The 21,210-nt window shown below is 48.3% G+C and overlaps 1 protein-coding gene across 1 annotated transcript in view; it reads right to left on the reverse strand.

Moving 5' to 3' along the window:
- Positions 1-1,179: 1,179 nt before the first annotated feature.
- The window catches only part of LOC119968631 (lysozyme C-2-like), a 32,064-nt gene continuing 12,033 nt past the window's right edge, over positions 1,180-21,210 (reverse strand). Inside the window, exons 3-4 of the mRNA XM_038801253.1 lie at positions 17,706-17,784; positions 1,180-1,294 (exon numbers count right to left, since the gene is read on the reverse strand). Of these exons, the coding sequence (XP_038657181.1) occupies positions 1,180-1,294; positions 17,706-17,784 (194 nt within the window). The remainder of the gene's footprint in view (positions 1,295-17,705; positions 17,785-21,210) is intronic.

Consider the following 21,210-nt stretch of genomic DNA (forward strand, 5'->3'; position numbering starts at 1 on the left):
GTTCGTTTCGGTGCTGTCTGCTCTCTTAGCAGACAGAATACACATTGGCTTGGTGCAGCCTGTTTGTGCTGCAAACTTTGTCCATTTTAACCTGCAAGCTTTGCGTTCCTCCATTTTGTATTGAGGGAATGGCCAACTTCGGTGGCTACTACACTCCCTCCTTGTGATCCTCATGAGAAATCATGAAGGATCACCCAAGTACGGTGTCTTTGGGTCCCCTGACCTCAGCGAGTTCCATGACTTCTATCCTGTCCTCAATTATGGCAAAAAATTTTAACTAACAATTTCTGATGGGCGCTCTGTCAAAGGAGACATGCATTACCAATTGGAATCGGGAACCTCTAACTATCCTCAATAAACTACTCTCATCTCATATTTAAACATTCTACAACATTCTAAATCCTTAATCATTCACACAGCAGCATCATTACTGAGGGGCAGCAGGGTAGCATGGTGGTTAGCATCAATGCTTCACAGCTCCACGGTCCCAGGTTCGATTCCCGGCTGGGTCACTGTCTGTGTGGAGTCTGCACGTCCTCCCCGTGTGTGCGTGGGTTTCCTCCGGGTGCTCCGGTTTCCTCCCACAGTCCAAAGATGTGCGGGTTAAGTGGATTGGCAATGCTAAATTGCCCGTAGTGTAAGGTTAATGGGGGGATTGTTGGGTTACGGGTATGTGGGTTAAGTAGGGTGATCATTGCTCGGCACAACATCAAGGGCCTGTTCTGTGCTGTACTGTTCTATGTTCTATTACATTTAATTCTCACTGACTCGGCAGTCGAGTACAGAGGTACATCATTGATAGAAAGAATCTCTTTATTTTACAAAGGCATCGAGTGTAAAAATAAATACTTGATTACATTTCCAGGGGTTCGGGGGACTGGTGGAATCCAAAAATAGGGGATCTCACTATATACACTGTTGAGGCAGGAGAGCGGTAGGCTCTCCTTCTCCATTTCCTCATCCTGAGGGTCTGGACTATAATACAGAGAACTGCAATCACCAAAAGTGATTCAATGACGTGTGACAAGGAGTACCATGTCAGAAATCTGGTACACCAGGTTGGGGTACTGTTACCATTGACTGGGCTAGGGGTGGTGTGGGTTTGGGAGAAGTTAGCAAACGTTGTACTGTGGGAAAGGGGGTTCGCGTCCATGCGCAACCACGCAGATGCCACATAAACTAAAAATAGCAATTGTAGTGCTCTTCATCTTCTCTGTCTCTTCTCTTGTGTTCTCTTCCCTTCCTGGGATCTTGCTGTGCTGTTGCTTCGGTTCCTCTCTCGAACGTCCGAAACCTATGGGATCAAGCATATTATCTGTTAGTGTTCAGCTTAATATCTTGACTTTAAGTATATCTGTCCTCTTGTTCCAAATTTCCCTTTATGATGGTCACCTCAATGTGACTCCCTCATTTTATTTTTCAAAAGCGGATTTAGGACCAGACATATACTTATCTATTAAACCAGTGCGAGCCGTCTCGCAGAGTGTTGCAATTTACCATCCCAAAATGTTCCTGGATGTAAATAGCATATGGAATGGCGGCCGAATGTCGACCTTAAACAAAAATGAAACCAAGCTTTAGAAATGGAAAAGTCGAATGAGTTGCGTGTGGGCCGCGACGGGTAAGAGTTGAATGGGATCCCCGGGTAGGGCGTGCTCTGCTGTATCCGAGCTTAGCTGACCAAAGGGGTGGTCCTCAGACAGGGCGGAACCTCAATGCCGTTTCTCCACTGCCTGAGCGACCTGAAACGAACGGGCAAGAATGTAGTCATTGTTGAATTGCAGCCTCTATTCCCAGAATAGAGGGGCACCTAAAAAAAAAGGGGGAGCCAAGATGCTCCAACATCTGTAAACAGAAGACAAGTCGTGAACATTGTTCGATTCAGCAGAAGACATTTCCAGTGATATGGCGGGGGCATGTGAGATGGTCACAAGCTTTTCAGCTGAAAACCGAGTGGCCAATCTCCATATCAAACATTTAACAAACAAACGTACAAACATGCATGCAGGTTCCATCAGAAAGGACAGTGCTTCTCTCAAGCGGTTCCTCTTTTTACACCATCTGGACACCTCACTTCTCATCATTCTCTGTGAACAGGGTCGCAAAGGGGTTACATAGAACATAGAACATAGAACAGTACAGCACAGAACAGGCCCTTCAGCCCTCAATGTTGTGCCGAGCCATGATCACCCTACTCAAACCCACGTATCCACCCTATAACCGTAACCCAACAACCCCCCCTTAACCTTACTTTTATTAGGACACTATGGGCAATTTAGCATGGCCAATCCACCTAACCCGCACATCTTTGGACTGTGGGAGGAAACCGGAGCACCCGGAGGAAACCCACGCACACAGGGGGAGGACGTGCAGACTCCACACAGACAGTGACCCAGCCGGGAATCGAACCTGGGACCCTGGAGCTGTGAAGCATTTATGCTAACCACCATGCTACCCTGCTGCCCCGGTTGCCTGCTGCCCCGGTTGCCGTGTCGGGAGTCAGACATCAAGTCATCCTCTTCTCCCGGATCCCATACCCTTGTATGGATCAGGCATGCAATTTTTGCATTGTGTGACCGGTGGTCACTCTCATCATTTTGGACAAGTCTCCAAGAATTGTCCCTGTGCCAAATCGTGGTGTCTAAATGTGAAGGAGCGTTGTCGGGGTCGTCACAGTTGGGCGGTGGGTTTGGATGTGGGTCTGGATTTTTAATGTAAGTGATCTCCATGGAGTCAGTGGAGTCGGGGTCGAAGTCGCTGAAGTGGGGGCTGTAGGGTGGAGTGCTGTGGCTGTCCTCAGTTTCACAGTCACTGTCTCTGCTGTGGCAGCTTGTGGGCGTTCCGGGGCGTGGTCTGGAGTCGGTGGGCGGAGTCAAGGTCGAGTCCGATGAGGAACTGGTCTGTGAGGGGGAGGGTGGAAATGTGTCTCTTGTGGGCGGGGCAAGGTGTTCTGCTGCGTCTAGCAGGACATGGTGCGAGTGGTTTGACTGTGTTCCATAAGCCTTTAGCTGGTTAATATGGAACCACGCAGTCTTACCGTTGGGGTACTTTATCCTATATACCGAGGGGCTGATTTTGTCCGAAATTGAGTACGGGCCGGAAAATTTTGGAGCCAAAAACATGCTGGGGTTATATACAGATAACATTACTTGTTGCCCAACCTGAAATTCTGTGGTGTGCACATTTTTGTTGAAAAAGGCCTTGCTCTGTTTCCTCCTTTTACCCAATTTTACTGCGGCTGCTAGCTGAGCAGACCTTACAGTCTCAACTAGTTGTTTAACTCCTTTCTCGTGTGTGAGGGCCGTCACTTCTGGGCTGGTCATGTCGAATCCTAAAAGGAATTCTGATCCTTTCATAGGGCGTCCGGTCATGAGTGTGTGTGGGGTGAAACCTGTAGATGATGAAACAGTATTTCTTATGAACATAAGAGCGAATGGGAGCACTGAATCCCAAGTCGAATTGTTCTCCTGTTCCATTTTTCTAAGGGTCGATTTTAGAGTCCGATTCATGCGTTCTACTATCCCGCTTGACTGGGGGTGATACGCAATGTGAAAATTCTGTTTGATTCCGAATATGGTCAGGACGTTCTTCATGACCCGTCCTGTAAAACGAGACCCCTGATCTGATTCTATACTTCTGGGGAGTCCCCATCTCATAAAGATGTGGTGGGTCAGGATCTTTGCAGTTGTCTTTGCTGTGTTGGTGCGTGAAGGGAATGCCTCTACCCATTTGGTAAAGGTATCTATGACCACCAGAACATATTTATAGCCATTCCTGCAAGGGGGCAATGGACCTATAAAATCGATCTGGAGGTTAGTCCAGGGGCCATTAACGGGGCGAGTGTGGCTGAGTTGTGCCTTCCTTGAATATCTCTCCGGGTTATTCTGTGCATAACTTAAACAATTCTCTATATAGTGGGTAACATCTTGTCTTAAGTTGGGCCACCAACAGAGTTGTCTAAGGTGTGCTGTGGTAGGGTCGATCCCTTGGTGTCTATGACCATCATGGAATAAGGCAATCATTTGATTCCTGTCCTTTTCAGGAACCACATATAACTGGTCTTTGATAATCACACCCTCATGTGTGGTCAAAGCGTGTTTGAATCTGTCGTACTGGGCCACAAAGTTCCTTTCAAAATCTCCCGGAGATTTTCGTCCTGCTTCTGTGCCTGTACTAAATCCTCTATTTCTGTCTGTGAGACCTGAACTGAACTCACAGGGGCGCTAGCTGGTGCGCTAGCTGGGGGTGTCCAAAAATGTCCGTGCCTGGAACCTGCTTTTGCCAATGCATCGGCTTTCACATTTCCGGGGGGGGGGGATGACCTATGGTGACTTCTCACTTTAACTATACAGAACATCCTATGTTTTGCCTTTTCTAGGATGTGTCGGAGTAATGGGACTGATGGAAGGGGATTCCCATCTGAGGAGACAAAACCTCTTATCCTCCACAGGGGTAGGAAATCTGTTAGGCTGTTACAGAGATATAAACTGTCCGAATATATGTCTTCTGGGCTGGGGAACGAATCTGGGTGGTCCACGATGTATGCAATGGCCGTGAGCTCTGCTGCCTGCGTGCCTAAGTGCCCTGGGAGTTTTAGAGATATCTCCTCTAAAGCGCGTCTCTGTGTATCCTCAACAAAATTCTGCATCCTGTAATGCGTTCGCCATCTAAAATTGTGGATGAACCGTCCACATATATCTTTAAGGGGGCACACGTGTCTGTGTGCTGGGGGCTCTGGCTTGAATTCCCGATCTTCCTGGGGGGAGTTTTGGCAATGAATGGTCCTGTGTTGTGTAGGGGTGCTACTATCTCGCATTCATGGGGTTGTCCTGGATACTGTAGGTTGTCCGCTAAAAATGTGTGTGTCTTGGTTCGTTCAACTGTTATGTCCCGTCCCTGTAACAGGAGTGTCCACCTAGCTGCTCTTATCTAGCTCACTGAACCGTCCTTCAGTCGACCGTCTAAAAGTAACTGTGTGGGGGTGTGTTCGGTCAAAATGGTGATGGGGTTGAGTCCGGTAATGTAGGAAAAATCTTGTACTGCCCAAAATACTGCTAGTAGGTGCCTCTCGCAGGTTGAAAATCCTTGTTCTACGGGGTCTAAAAGTCTGGAGGCATAAGCCATGGGTCGTAGCTGCTCGTGCCGTTCCTGAAGGAGCACGGCCGAGAGGGTCAGATCGGTGCTAGCCACCTCTATTGCATAGGGGGAGAGTGGGTCTGGAACTTGTAGCGCGGGTGCTGCGCTAAGGGCCTTCTTTAAATCGTCCACAGCCTCTATATGCTGTGAAAGCCATTCCCAAGGGGCTCGTTTCTTGAGGAGGTCTGAGAGTGGGGCTGCCTTGGTCGCAAAACCATCGATATGGTTCCGACAATACCCAACCAGTCCTAAAAACGACCGGAGGGCTGAAACATTTTGTGGAAGGGGCAATTTGACGATCGATTCAATTCTTTTGAACTCGATCTCGCGTTTGCCGTGTGTGATGACTGTACCCAAATACATCACTTGATTCTCCAATATTTGGACCTTTCTGGGGTTAACTTTACATCCAATGTCTTGCAATAGTTCCAGGAGTTTGGACAGAAGCGTGATGTGCTCTGCCTTGGTGTCTGTCTGCAGTAGTAGGCCGTCCACATACTGTACCAGACATTCGGGTCGGGAAAATTTTGCTAGTCCATTTGCCAGCTGCCGGTGGAAAATGGAGGGGGAATTGTGGAATCCTTGTGGGAGGCATGTCCACGTATACTGCTGTCCTTTGAATGTGAAGGCAAATTTGTACTGGCACGCCTTTGCCAATGGGATTGACCAAAAGCCGTTGCTAATGTCCAATACCGTGAAATATTTGGAGTGGAGTCCCTGTTTGAGCATCGTCTCGGGACTTGTTGCTACCATGGGGGCTACTGCTGGGGTAACTTTGTTGAGTTCCCGATAATCTATGGTCAGATGCCATGAACCGTCGGGCTTCCTCACTGGCCAAATAGCGGCATTATTATTTGAGGCTACTGTCCTAAGTACACCCTGCTCTAATAAGCTCTCTATAACTTTTCCAATTTCTCTCTCTGCTTCTAGGGGAAATCGGTACTGTCTCTGTGGTCTCGGGTCAGGTCCAGTAACTTGAACTTGTCCAGTCATTCTGCCGCAGTCGTGCCGGTGACTGGCAAATGCTGTCCTGTGTCTGTTCAAAACTGCCCTAACCTGTTTGTTCGTGCTAAGTGTGGTCGGGTCAAAACAATAGTCGCCAACAGCGCTAATCCTGTTCACATACTCTCCCACTGTGAGAGTTGCGGGTGCTCTGTCAGATTTTGCCATTCGCCAGACACACTGATTTACTGGATCAAACGACAGACTGTGGGTATTCATAAAGTCAATGCCCAGTATGTGTTCTGCTGTGCGGGGCAGATTAACTAAAACAACGGGGTGTCTGGTGGAGATATTCCGTAGTTGGATTGATACAGGGGCTGTAATGTGTCCCTGCTGTGAGTGACCTGTAAAGCCGCTGAGGGTTATTGAAGCTGTAGTGGGCCACATGTCTGCCTGTGGTGTAGTGGAGGAATTGATGGTAGTGCAGGATCCTCCTGTGTCCCAAAGTAATTCTATGGGCTTCCCTCTAATTTTCGCTGTGACCACCGGTCTTCCGGATTGGTCCCAGAGTGTGTCACAAACCCAATTGGGGGAGCCCGAACACCGTCAGTCCGTTCCGTCCACATTGGTCTGTCCTGACTGCGTCTCCATACTGTGGATTGGCTTTGCTTTGTTCCTGTTCAGAGTGCCTGTCTGCTGGCCTCTCTGAGATTTCTGCGGGCCGTTGCATTCTCTAGCAAAATGCCCTAACTGTCCGCAGTTGTAACATTCTTGTGATTTCTGTGGGGGGCTGTTCTTTCCTTCATTTACCCATGCGGGGTTTTGGTGTGCTCTCACTGGCTGAATATCTGCTAAAGCCTGAGCTTCTTCGGTGTTCTTTGCTTTTATCTTGCCTTGGACAGATTGCTCCCAAGTGCGGGACAATCTTTTCAGTACCCAGTTTTCATTATGGGCCTCTTCTGAGGGGTCATAACTGCTGCAGACATTCTGTCCTGCATCTGTGGCGTGGGAGATGATTGTGCGGGTTAATTTAACCATATTATCGTGGGTTAAATGTGCGCGGTCTAAATCGCCAAAAACGGCAGTGAAATGAATCCACAGCCTTCCTGCGAATGCTGTGGGGTGCTTGGTCCTTTTCTGCCTACACTTATTTAGGCCTTAGACTGGGTCTCCTCTGTTGTACCCTATCGCGTCTAAAATAGATGTATGCCTCTCTTCGAGGGTGCCTCCTCCAATGTTCTGTGGGTCAGGGAGGGCTGCTACTGCCGATGAGTCTAAACTCAACACTGTGAGCTTCACTTGCTCTCGCTCATCCAGGCCGTACATGGTAGCCTGCTGTTTCACTCTTGCGAAAAATTGGTGGGGGTTTGCAGTGGGGAGGAACGGGGTGATTTTCTCACACGTGTCCCTTAGTTGTGTTACGGTTAAGGGGTGGTGTAGGTGACCTCGGGTGCGCCTTCTGTGGTTGCCTTTCTCTGGGTGGTGACTGGGTTCATCTGTGGGGGGTTGGGGCACTTTCCTTTTCTGTTGCGCTGCTGGCGCACATGTTCCCTGAACATAGCGCTGCATGGTTTCGCTCAATTCCTGCCAATCTGGGGCATTTTCTTCATCTAACTGGGTCCCAAATGTCTCTTGGAACCCATTCTGAACAGAAAGCAGAGATTGCAGCTGCGCAATCTGCTTCCTACATTTAGCATGATCCACTGTGCTTTGCCTTTGCTCAGTGGTGGCAGTATGGAGTGCTCTTAAAGTTGCCTTTAGGTCAGAGCATTGCCTTTGCAGTGCCTCTACCTGCTTCTCTGAATCTTCTCTTATCAGAACTGCTCGCTGCACATCCTGATCGGCTTTCTCATACTGGGCTTGGGAACTGCTCAGATGGGCTAGACAAGACTGATGTGCCCTCTTGGCATCATCCACCTCTCTATCCTTCACTGCCAGTCGTTGCCTTAAACCTAGATTCTCCTTTTCTATGTCCCTGACATCCACTTTGCTCATTCTATTCCTCTCTTCTAATTCTTTGCGGAGCGTCCAAGCAACCTCCTCTGTGCCTCGCAATTGTGCCAAGCAGGACACAATTGCCATCGGCTTGCGTGCTTTTCCTAAATTCTTTTTATGAATTTGAGACAGGTTGGTCCACCAAGTATGTCCTATACTCCCGGGACCTGTCTCCTCATTCACACAAAATTCACTCCAAAGGGGCCATCCTTTCCCTTTGAGGTACTTCCTGAGTTCCAGCTCCCATACGGGACACTGGCCTACTCTGCTGCTGTTGGTCGCTGCGACCATGAACTGCTCTGGGTTCATGAGGCGTTCCATTGCCTGCATGGCCATTTCCTTTTCTTTATGCTCTCTTTTTAATTTGGAACGAGGGATGATAAGGCAATGCTTATAAAATACGGGTACGGCTTTCGCTATGTTCCGACTTATAAAACCCCCAACAGTTTGTCGCAACAAAAATCTCTCGGTTTAACCTCACAACCCTGTTAGTTACGCATGCAACAAACACACTTCCGAATTATGAGTATTGATTTGAACTCCTTGAACACTTGTGGTTTTTCATTTTCCAATTGGATTTCAGATTCAAATTTCTGGGTTCTCTCGGACACTTCTAATCGAGTCCCGTCGGATGTCGCCACTAAATGTTGCTCGTTCTGGGTGAGTGTGCTTAACACTCAATTTGGCTCTGTTTCGTTAATTAGCTCTGGAGTCGCCAGGTATCGTTAAGATACCGCCACAAGTTTCAAGGTCAAGTTCAAAACAATAAAACCATACACCAATTAGTAAGTTCAAACAAATGAGTTTATTATAATACAATTATAATCTACTCATGCACATGCTAAGATGACTAAACTATTCCTACCACTATATAAACCAATACTTATCTTAAAGGAACTGCCGGAACAGGGGACAAGGCCTCTTGCTCTGCACTGGTCCGCAGACTTCAGGTTGGTACGGGTTAAAAAGGCGTCAGGAGTGTCTATCTCTGGTAGCGATCGTTGTGAGACACTTACTTGCTGGCGGCTGCTGTCCCAGACCTCTCCTCTCTCTCTCTCTCTCTCAGTCAAGGTCTTCTTTGGTAAAAGGCTGGTCGAGAGGGCTGGTCCAGAAAGGAGGGCTGGTCAAGAAGAACAAACTAAGTTTGGGACCTGTCTTTTATAGGTCCCAGGGCTTCGCGCCCTTTTGGGCGGACCCTCTATCTGCTGGGATCGATTGGGTCTCTTCCCAATTGATTTGTTTGAATCCCCCCAATACTGAGGCTGTCCCTCGGCTACTGGGCGGGCCTTCAGGTGCTTTGTCTCGAACCCCGCTGGTGCCGGGGTGTCTGGTATCCTATACAATGTTGCAATCACTTCCCTATTTGTGTCCATTGTCCCTGGGATCGTTCCATTACCATGTTAACTGTCTCAGAGTTTGCCTCATTAGTATGCGGAATGTTCGTTTCGGTGCTGTCTGCTCTCTTAGCAGACAGAATACACATTGGCTTGGTGCAGCCTGCTTGTGCTGCAAACTTTGTCCATTTTAACCTGCAAGCTTTGCGTTCCTCCATTTTGTATTGAGGGAATGGCCAACTTCGGTGGCGACATCACGAGTTGGCTTCAAATGAAGTTACCATGAAAAGCCCCTAGTCGCCACATTCCAGCGCCTGTTTGGGGAGGCTGGTACGGGAATTGAACCATGCTGCTGGCCTGCCTTGGTCTGCTATAAAAGGCAGTGATTTAGCCCAGTGTGCTAAACCAGCCCCTGACAGGCTAAGGGGTCAGCCTGCGGCCATGAGGGGTATTCCTTCACCGAGAGGGTTGCGAACCTTTGGAAATCTCTGCCTCAGTGAGCTGCAGATGCTCATTTGTTGACACTATTCAATATATTCATTTGATACATTCAGGATAAAGATTGATAGAGCTTCGGGCAACAAGGGATTAAGGGGATTGTATCACAGGACAGGAATGTGGAGGTGAAGCAGGAGATTATAAACAATCTTACTGAGTCCCTAATTACAATTTTCCTATGATTCTGTCAACAGAGACATAGCAAATTGTCCAGATTTAGATTGAAGCCAGTGCGATGCCTCAGGGACAATGCCGCTCAGCCAGCCAGTAGGGGGCAGCAGCAAACTGAGCCTACTCAAACTCCAATGAAGAACCTCAGGATTTTCCGGAAGTCCCTCAAGAGGGACTGGGCTGGTGGTGGCCGGGGGGGGGGGGGGGGGGGGGGGGGGTTGCGATGGGAAGGGGATGAAAGATGAGAGTGGGGTAAGGTTTGTTTGGTAGTTGCCAGTGGCCTGTTGTATGAACACAGCCAAAGAAGATTTGCATTGATATAGCACCATTCTCAAACTCATGCTGCCTCAAAGTGCATAGCAACCAATGTAGTTCTTTAGCAATGCAGTTATGGCTCTAACCCAGGAAACATGGCAGGCAGTTTGAGCACAGCAAGATCCCACAAACATTGGTCGCGGGATAAAGATTGGCCGGGACACTAGGGAAAACTTTCTTCAATATATTTCCGCGGGATCTTTTGAGTCTACCTGAAAGGGCAGGCGAGTTCCTCGATTCAATGCCTCATCGGAAAGAGATCACTGACAGTGTCACACTGGCCCAGCACTTTGTCACTATGGATGTTCTGTGCTTAAGACACTGAAGGAAATCTTGACTACACGATCCCTGAACTATGGCTGAAGCTGCTGAGCACACTTATTCCACAATAAGGGACGCAAAAACAGCCTGAATCCGAATTCACATCCTGTTCCATTCTCTGCACTCGATGGCCCACATTGGATCCTGGCTCAGGAAAGCATTGATTGTAAAATTTCCATCTTGTGTTCAAATCCAAAGCTTGCCCTTTCCTCTCCACCCTCCACGGGCCTATGAGTTCCTCCAGTTCCGACCTCTTGAACATCCTCAGTTTTCATCGCACACGTTTGGGATCATGCCAAGGCACCAAGCTCTGGAAATGCTTCCCTAAACCTATCCGTGGTTCGCACTGTCTGCGGAGCTTGCATTTTCTCCCCATGTCTGCGTGGGTTTCTTCCGGGTGCTCTGGGTTCCTCCCACAAGTCCCGAAAGACATGCTGTTAGGTGAATTGGACATTCTGAATTCTCCCTCCGTGTACCCGAACAGGCGCCGGAATGTGGCGACTAGGGGCTTTTCACAGAAACTTCATTGCAGAGTTTATGTAAGCCTACCTGTGACAATGATAAAGATTATTATTATTATCTGCCCCTCTCTCCTCCCTAACAACTGCCTCCTTTGGCCACCTGTCCTAATATCGCCTTTTGTGTCTTGGTGGCGCATTTAAACTTCTGTGTCAGACTCTAGGATGTTTTACTATGTTCAAACATGGTATAAAGGCAGGTTGTTGTTGAAAGAATGTAATGGACACCGACTGTTTAGATTTGGTTGCCTGTGTTTATTTATTTGCTGACTCTTGTGGTTACAATTGTAAAATAATTGCCATAAAGCTGGAGTTTGAAGCGTTACAGAAGCAGAACGGAAGCAATGAAGGGAATCAGTGCAAAGTTGGGACAAGTTAACACTTCACATGGTCACCCTTTCTGTCCCTCACCATCACAATCTACACGTGTAATTATCATTAATTTAACTCTGGGCTGAATGGTTTTTGACGGGAGATTGGGGAGCCAGTCTCAGGTTCTGAAAGTGCCACATTGTTGATCGGGGTTCAGATGCCAGCACCAGGTTCAGCTTATTTTCACCCTCTACAGCCCAGGGGCATTGAAGCTGATCAAAATCTCTCCCAATCCCCTCACAATCGACAGAGAAAAGGGAACAGATTCGGGAACGCCGTTGTACTTTTGGATGATGATTCACATCACACCAATGCTGGGAACGGACATCTCCAGGACCAGGTCCCTCACTCCAGATGGTGACCAGGTAAGGAGGTCATAATTCCTGACAATGAACCACCCCCTCCCCACAGCCCCACCAGCTAAAGGTGTAGAGAGTGACCCCAGGGGCCTGGCTACCGGTCAGGGCAGTTTAGACCCAACAATGCAAAGCGGAATGCTGAATCTTTAATCGGAGCAATTGTCCAGATAGTGACTGAGATCTTTTGTTGAGCAGTTCTTTCTCCATCCAGACCTACAATGGAAAACGATATCAGAACTGAAGGGAACACAACATTGATTAAGAAACATCCCAGAGCATTTATATATAGATTTACACAGTAATTATAGTGCAGGATCAGACATTTAGCCCAGTTGGTCTGTGTTGGTGTTTGTGCTCTCTACGAGACTCCTCCCTCACATATGACTTCATCTAATTTCATCAATATATTCTCCTATTCCTTTGTCCTTTGCTCAGTTGTGGAGTAAAAGAGTGAGAAGTGTGGAGGATTAATTTCGGAATAAGGGTTTGTCACAGATATCATAGAATTTAAAGTGCAGAAGGAGGCCATTCGGCCCATCGAGTCTGCACCAGCTCTTGGAAAGAGCACCCTACCCAAGGTCAACACCTCCACCCTATCCCCATAACCCAGTAACCCCACCCAACACTAAGGGCAATTTTGGTCACTATGGGCAATTTAGCATGGCCAATCCACCTAACCTGCACATCTTTGGACTGTGGGAGGAAACCGGAGCACCCGGAGGAAAACCATGCACACACGGGGAGGATGTGCAGACTCCGCACAGACAGTGACCCAAGCCGGAATCGAACCTGGGACCCTGGAGCTGTGAAGCAATTCTGCTATCCACAATGCTGCTGTGCTGCCCCACGGCAGGAAAAGACAGGAGAATGGGGATGAGAAAAATATCAGCCATGGTTGAATGGCAGAGCAGAGTCGATGGGCCCAGTGTCTTAATTCTGCTTCTATGTCGAATGGTCTTGTGGTCTAATAGACCAGTCGGCTTCTATGGCAGCTAATCTACATCCCAGAAACAAGAACTAAATACTTTGAACGGGAAATCTATTTAATTAACTTTGCAGAAGCGACCAATTGTCCATTGGGATTATTTAAACCTACACAAGAGGGCAGTACGATGTCTGATCTGACAGACGGTATGATGTACCATCAATGACCACGAAACGAGGTAAACTATTGAGGCTCTATTGCGCTAGATGTGGAGGCCAGAATGGAGGCAGCGCAGGAGAGAGCACACTTTTATACAGAGCCTGCTGGGAGGAGCCAGCAGGTCGGGATTTACTGTATTGACTGTAGTACAGTGGTAGTACCGTAATACACGTAGTGTATGACCAGTGGTGTTTGCCACACGATATCACCTCAGTGCTGCATATGATGATGGATGTTATTTTTAATATTTTGGGGGGATTTTGTGATATTTTGTAAAGCAGACTGAAGGGCCTCTCTCTGTGTGAAGACAATTGCATTAAGCTAGGGACTGATTGTGTGGTCGGGTTGAAGACCTGAAAGATGTGAAAGGTATGCATTTGAAGCAGATATAACCAAGTGAGTTTTAATCAGTAATACACAATGGGTATAAATTTGCATTAGGGGATAAGTAAGGGGTTGTTGTTTTCAGTTGCTAAATTTCAAAGGGAAGTAAAAACTTTTACAGCTTGCAAAGTTTCGTAAGTAAGCAAGGAAACATTATTAAAGTGCTCAGGGCAATGGAATCGAAGGTGAAAAATGAAAAGGGTATTTAAGGAGAGATATTAAACTGTCAGGAGGGCAATGTGAGATCTCCTGGGGTTGCTGTGTGAGAGAGACCTGCCAGCAACAACTCTAGGCTGAAATAGGTGCAGTCTAAATCAGACATCCAATTAAGCCAGAAAGAGCTTGTGGCTGTAAAAAGCAGTCTGGTGTCTGAAGCTTTTGAGTTTCCACAGCAGAGTGGGAGTGAGCGAGAAGTTTTGTGCGAGTGTGACAGTGGATTTGCATTGTTATAGTGTTACTGGACTTTGTGTAGTTAAACATCTATCAGGGATTGTCGCATGGAGGATGTTTACTAGTGAGTCTGATCATAACATTTTGGGAGAATGTTCTGCAAGGCTAAATGTAACTGCATAAACCTTGCATGTTTAAGTTTTCATTCCCTCTGTTGATCAATGTTTTAATTTAATGTTTAAAATCCAAAATCTGGGGCTTCTGAACTCAGAAAACTTTTCTTTTTGTTGCCAGACACTAAAGAAAAGTTGTGATACCTGGGCCAAGTTTCCCTTTGAGATTTGATTTGTGCAGCAATTAACTACAGCGATCCCCTCTGTCACGGTCAGGGGTGTTCTCGTCGGCAATGCCATGATCCGTCACCTCATCCTCGCTATCGCCCTCAGACAATTGGTCCCCTCTGGTCTGTTTTCATCCTCCAGGGCATCTCCTCTTTGCATGGGAATGGTGTGGAGAACACAGCAGAGCACGTGAAGGAGCGTACTGCACTGCCTCGGTGGAATGGTCCAGACATTAGAAATGCATCTTGAGGAGACTGATGATCTGTTCCACTTGTGCAGATGTGTTTAGTTTTACCTCCTCTCTTCCTCAGATTTTGGCACTCTCACAGGCATTATGAGCCACCTTTTATCATAGATTATCATAGAATTTACAGTGCCGAAGGAGGCCATTCGGCCCATCGAGTCTGCACCGGCTCTTGGAAAGAGCACCCTACCCAAGGTCAACACCTCCACCCGATCCCCATAACCCAGTAACCCAACCCAACACTAAGGGCAAATTTGGACACTAAGGGCAATTGAGCATGGCCAATCCACCTAACCTGCACATCTTTGGACTGTGGGAGGAAACCGGAGCACCCGGAGGAAACCCACGCAACACACGGGGAGGATGTGCAGACTCCGCACAGACAGTGACCCAAGCCGGGAATCGAACCTGGGACCCTGGAGCTGTGAAGCAATTGTGCTGTCCACAATGCTACCGTGCTGGCCCTTAACACCTGGAAGCCATCACCCTGACGCACCCAGGCTGATGAAAAGGTCTGGAACGTGAGAATTCCTAAGACTATACACATCTTAGCTGCTGCCCAGATATCTGGGACACACCTGCGTGACCCACTGTTTATGATCAGACACCAGCTGCACATTGATTGCATGGAATCTATTTCTCCTTGTGAACATGCAGGACTGTTTGACAGGAGACTTGCTGGCTATGTGTGTGCTATCAATGGCTTCCTGCACTCCAGGGAATCCTGCAATGGCAGCAAATCCTTGGGCTCCTTCAATTTGTTTTTGGACAGCCCGTGTATAGTAAACCTGCCCTCCGGAATATTGAATCCATGAACACCTTGAGGTGATGGTGCGCAGGACGCTGCGTTATCCCAGTCAGGTCTCCATAAGCTGCCTGAAATGCCTGTGGTGAAAAATTTGAGTGCTATTGTCACCCTCAAATGCACAAGCATTGGGAGCATCAAGGCAGTTGGATAAGATCTCCCCTGCAGGCATCTCACAAAGGGATGTAAAATGTGCCCTTCCAAGCCTGAGTGATCTTTTGCGCTGGTGCAAGAGCAGCTAAATTGCTGCCTGTTTTACCTTGGGGCAGCGTGAGATTGTCTGTGCCGTCAATGACGGTTTTTTTAGGCTCCTCCTGACTGTCAGGCTCGTGTTCTCCTCTGCCCCCTTACTGAGGACCCACAGCATCTTGAGCCTCCCTGGGGGGCCCTTATTCCTCTCCTCCTTCTTCTCCTCCCCCTCCTCCTAATCCTCACCATCACCTCCTCCTCAGTTGGGGTTGTGTCTCCGACAGGGACCACAATCTACACAGTCTCTGGGAGCATTCTCCCCCGGGCTACAGACAGGAGAATATTCAGTGACCAGTCGAGAGAGCCCCCTGAATGCGAGGAGCGTCCTTCTCAAGGGATAATATCCAAAATGGAACTGAGTGACAAGATCAGTCCCTGCGCCCAATGGATTTTAACCTGCAAACTCAGACTCTGCTCTCAGCTGCAGTTTACAAACTCGTCCAGGCAAGATTGCCCTGGAAAGGAAGTGTTCTCCACCTGACGTAAATCTCCGTTAAGGCCCCCCAATGCCTTCTGGCCATATTGTTCAGGCCAGATAGTTTGTTCATTGCCTCAGTTAGTATTTAAATCAGACGGGTTCTTTGCTTTCTGGCCCACCTGAATATGGTATTATCATAAACCGGCACGATGACGTTGTGACTGGTGTCATTGTGCCCCAAAATATGCTCTGCGATGTGGGAACCGCTCACAATTCCGGAGGGTTTTATTCAACCCGTGTTTGTAAAGTCACCGGACGGGATTTCCGTCCTTCCAGCCCGACTTTCCGGCGCGGGCCGTTCCCGCCGGCAGCGGGATTCTCCGTTCCTGCAGCCAGTCAATGGGGGTTTCCCATAATGGCCACCCCCCCTCCCACCAAGCCATTGGGATACCCGCGGATGTGGGGGTGCTGCCGGCGAATTGGAGGATCCGCCGACGGAGAATCCTACAGACCATTTTTCTGATTCAGTTGATATTCTTTCACTTTTTTCACCCCACAATGTTAGAACATAGAACATTACAGCGCAGTACAGGCCCTTCGGCCCTCGATGTTGCGCCGACCTGTGAAACCACTCTAAAGCCCATCTATACTATTCCATTATCATCCATATGTCTATCCAATGACCATTTAAACGCCCTTAATGTTGGCGAGTCCACTATTGTTGCAGGCAGGGCATTCCACGCCCTTACTACTCTCTGAGTAAAGAACCTACCTCTGACATCGGTCCTATATCTATCTCCCCTCAATTTAAAGCTATGTCCCCTCATGCTAGACATCACCATCGAGGAAAAAGGCTCTCACTGTCCATCCTATCTAATCCTCTGATCACCCTGTATGCCTCTAGTAAGTCACTTCTTAACCTTCTTCTCTCCAACGAAAACAGCCTCAAGTCCCTCAACCTTCCCTCATAAGATCTTCCCTCCATACCAGGCAACATCCTGGTAAATCTCCTCTGCACCCTTTCCAATGCTTCCACATCCTTCCTAGAATGCGGCGACCAGAACTGCACGCAATACTCCAAATGCGGCCGCACCAGAGTTTTGTACAACTGCAACATGACCTCATGGCTCCGAAACTCAATCCCTCTACCAATAAAAGCTAACACACCATATGCCTTCTTAACAACCCTATCAACCTGGGTGGCAACTTTCAGGGATCTATGTACATGGACACCGAGATCTATCTGCTCGTCCACACTACCAAGAATCTTACCATTAGTCCAGTACTCTGTATTCCTGTTACTCCTTCCAAAATGAATCACCTCACACTTTTCTGCATTAAACTCCATTTGCCACCTCTCGGCCCAGCTTTGCAGCTTATCTATGTCCCTCTGTAACCTGCAACATCCTTCCGCACTGTCCACAACTCCACTGACTTTAGTGTCATCCGCAAATTTACTCACCCATCCTTCTACTCCCTCCTCCAGGTCATTTATAAAAATGACAAACAGCAGTGGCCCCAAAACAGATCCTTGTGGTATACCACTAGTAACTGGACTCCAGTCTGAACATTTCCCATCAACCACCACCCTCTGTCTTCTTACAGCAAGCCAATTTCTGATCCAAACTGCTAAATCACCCTGTTGCCCTGAACTGTGGACCTCAACCCCTCACCTTCCATGTCATTCCATTTTTCCACCATTTTGAATTGTCAACATGAATACTCAAAGAGTTGGCCAGGACAAAATAAGAAAGTGGGGTTGAATGTACCATATATCCATTCCAAGCTGGGTAATGACTGTAGACTTGACACATTGAATATCATCAGTGATATCATCGTCCAATAAACCTATAATTAAAAAGTAAAGAAAACTATTGACATTCTTATATATCAAAAGTGACGCCAATATACCAACCAATGAGCAGGACCAGGGGTGGTGGGGGGTGGGAAGGTGCCATTGTGGATTTTAGGGCAGGACGTATTGTGAACATTCTACCTCATACAGTTTGCTTACTCCGCAGGCAGTCAGTTTCTAGACTATTTTGAGAAAAGGATTGCATCAAGCACCCTTCAAACTATAGCAGTGTCTCCCAACAATAGCAAGGTGATTTCTCCAGCAGAATGGAGTGTCTTGGATGAGGGACTGAGTGTAATCCAATCAAATTTGCTGATGATACTAAGATAGATAGGAAAGCAAGTTGCGAGGGGGATGAGAGTCTGAAAACAGAGATATGGATAGGTTACTTGAATGGGCAAAAGGTTTGGCAAATGGAGATTATTGTGGGAAATTGAGGTTTTCTACTTTAGTGGGAGTAATATCTTGCAAAGCGTGGTGACTACCAAGTAGAGCGTATTCCCATTTATTTCATAAACTATGTGCAGAGAATGATATTGACACTACTGATGACTTTGACTCCAGTGTCTAGATTGGCTAGGAAAACCAGAACTCAGCTCAGATTGGCTGAATGGGCCACATGGCCTTCCAAGAACCTGCCCCTTAAAGGGGCTCCCTGCTATATCCCTTCTCGTTTAAGTTCCCAATTTACACTTATCAATAACAATGGACCTATTTACAATATTATGCAACAAATAGATCTCAACACAGTCCTTTATGAGGTAAGCTGGTCTGGGGACTTCCTGATCCATTGACAGCGGCGTGGCTCACCAGCGGCTGTTCCCGCAGTGGAGGTAACTTTGGTTGGAACCTCAATGGGTTGACTCTCGACTTGCAAAGGTGGGTCTGTCCAGTTAACCTCTCCAGTTCCCACGGGAACATTACTTGCCTCTTCCTCAGGGTCGCTTGCTGAAGCATTACATTCACCCGCAGCAATATCACTGACAGGCACACTCGGGGCGGACTGCCCCACTGGCTCCGTGTGTGATTCTCTTCCTCTGAAATGATCCAGGTGTTTCTTCACCCTTTTTCCTTGGACATCTAGTTCATACTGAACCTATTTTGGCCATGGCGGTTCCAGAGATCCAATATGGGCTAACACCAAAACACTTACCATATATCAAGTCGCCCACCTCAAATATTTCTCAGTTTTGTTGAGAATCATGGTCTGGGATTCTCCGAAATCCTGACCAAGTGTTGATACCGGCGTCAAAACCGGCAGAAGCGAAGCTGGCGTCAACGGGCCTCCAGGCCCAGGCATTCACCCCTTCCTAGGGGACTAGAATGACGCCAGATTTCTGTCCGCTGCTCCGGCACCAAAAGCCGGTGCACCACGGCCGGCACGGTTCCACGCATGCGCACCACGGCCATCTCCGTGCCAGCCCGCGGGCAACATGACGGAGCCCTACAGGGGCCCGGTGCGGAGGAACATAGGCCCCGCCCAGAATTAGCCCACCCGCCGATCGTTGCCCTCGATCGCGGGCCTGGCCAACATAGAGGCTCCCCCCACCCCAAAGTCAGCTCCCCCCCCCCTCCCCCACAGAGTTGGCTCCCCCCCGGCTCCCCCCCACCAGGACGGCCCCCGCAGCCAGATCGCCGAGATCCCGCCGGGTAGGATCATACGTAAACGATGTCGACGGGGCTTGGCGGGCACTCGGCCCGTCGATCGTGGAGAATCACTGCGGGGACCACTTTCAATGTCCCCCGACCGGCGCCGGGGCAACCGCGCTGGGGCTATTGTTGCCGATTCTCCAGCGGCTAGAGAATCGGCAGCCTGGCATTGGAGTGACATGGCGGCATTCGTGCGCCCCCCCCCCCCCCCCCCCCCCCCCCGGCGATCTTCCGACCCGGCACGTGATCGGAGAATCCCGACGCTGGTGTTTCTTTTGCACACTCTGCCTCGCCTCAACATCCCCCGCCAAATTTGGACCGCCAAAAATCGGGTCCAACCTGGTCCAAATACACCTGCCTGTCGATTCGGCAGGAGTTACTCCAGTGGTCGGGTGGGGTGCAGTTCTATAGGTAATAAGAAAATGTGCTAACTTGGTCTGCAGGGATGCTGGTGGTTGTTTGCACAGCGCTCTCTGCCAGTCCATTTGAGGAGGGGTGGTACGGTGCGGTAGGCAAATGCTATTTGATGCCGTGAAATGCCAGAACTCCTCGCTGGTAAATGCTGTCCCTTTGCTTGAAACCAACACCTCCGGCAAACCATGGGTGGCAAAGGTTTCCCTTAACTTTTCCACTGTTGCCAAAGAACTCGTGGAATAGATTTCATAGATGTTTAGCCATTTTGAGTTTGAATCCACTATAAGTAGGAACATGGTGCCCACGAATGGGCCTGTAAAATCCATGTGGGGTTTCACCCACTGCCTACCTGGCCACAAAGTCAAGGATGCATCGGGGCTGGCAGTACCTGGCATTGGTCGCAGTGTTTAATCATGCTCTCTATTTCTACGTCTAACCCAGGCCACCATTATCATTTTGGACATCCCTGGGCGGGCACTGTTTAGTTCCTCCAGTACACAACTTCCTGCCGGGCGTGGGGATGACCACCCTCGCTCCCCACAGAGGGACGCCATCTTCACAACTCAGCTCCTCCTTCCTTATTTGAGAGGGTTTTAGTTGTTCAGACATTCCCTGGTAACACCAGTCATGAAGTTGCTTAACTTTGGACAATATTGGGTCCCTTTGAGTCCAGTATTTGATCTGTTGCGACAACACGGGTATTGTCTCAAGTAAATGCAAAGCAAGGACAATTTATTTTGGTACAGGCAGCGATGTCATACTTCCCTGAAGTGGGAGACAGCTCAAGGCATCTGCATTTGATATTTGTGTCCCCATTCTATGCTGGAAAGTTTATTCAAAAGTGCCGCATATAATGCCCAAATCTGTATCCTTGCTGACGTTATTGGAGGGATGGTTTTAGCTTCCCTAAATAACTCACCTGATGAAGGAGCTAGTGATTCCAAATAAACCTGTTGGACTTTAACCTGGTGTTGTAAGACTTCTTACTGTGTTCACCCCAGTCCAATGGCTTCTCCACATCCTAAATAAACCTAACAGGGGTTGATGATCTGTAATTATGGTGAAATGCCAGTTGTGAACGTATTGGTGGAATTTATTTATCCTGAAGATGATGGCCAATCTCTTTCTCGATCTGAGAGTATGGCTTTTCTGAATCAGTCAGGTTCCTTGAAGGGTAGCCGATGGGTCTTTCTAAACCATCCTCCATTTTGTGTACAAGACAAGTGAGAATGATTTCTTTGGAAGGGTCAAAATGGACCATAAGGAAGGGTTTGCTTCCCTTGTCTGTGGAAGAGCTATGTACAGAGAATGACAACAATGCCACCGAAAACTTCGACTCCAGGTTCTAGACTGGT

This window comes from Scyliorhinus canicula, chromosome 7 (assembly GCF_902713615.1).
Source record: "Scyliorhinus canicula chromosome 7, sScyCan1.1, whole genome shotgun sequence".
Taxonomy (NCBI): domain Eukaryota; kingdom Metazoa; phylum Chordata; class Chondrichthyes; order Carcharhiniformes; family Scyliorhinidae; genus Scyliorhinus; species Scyliorhinus canicula.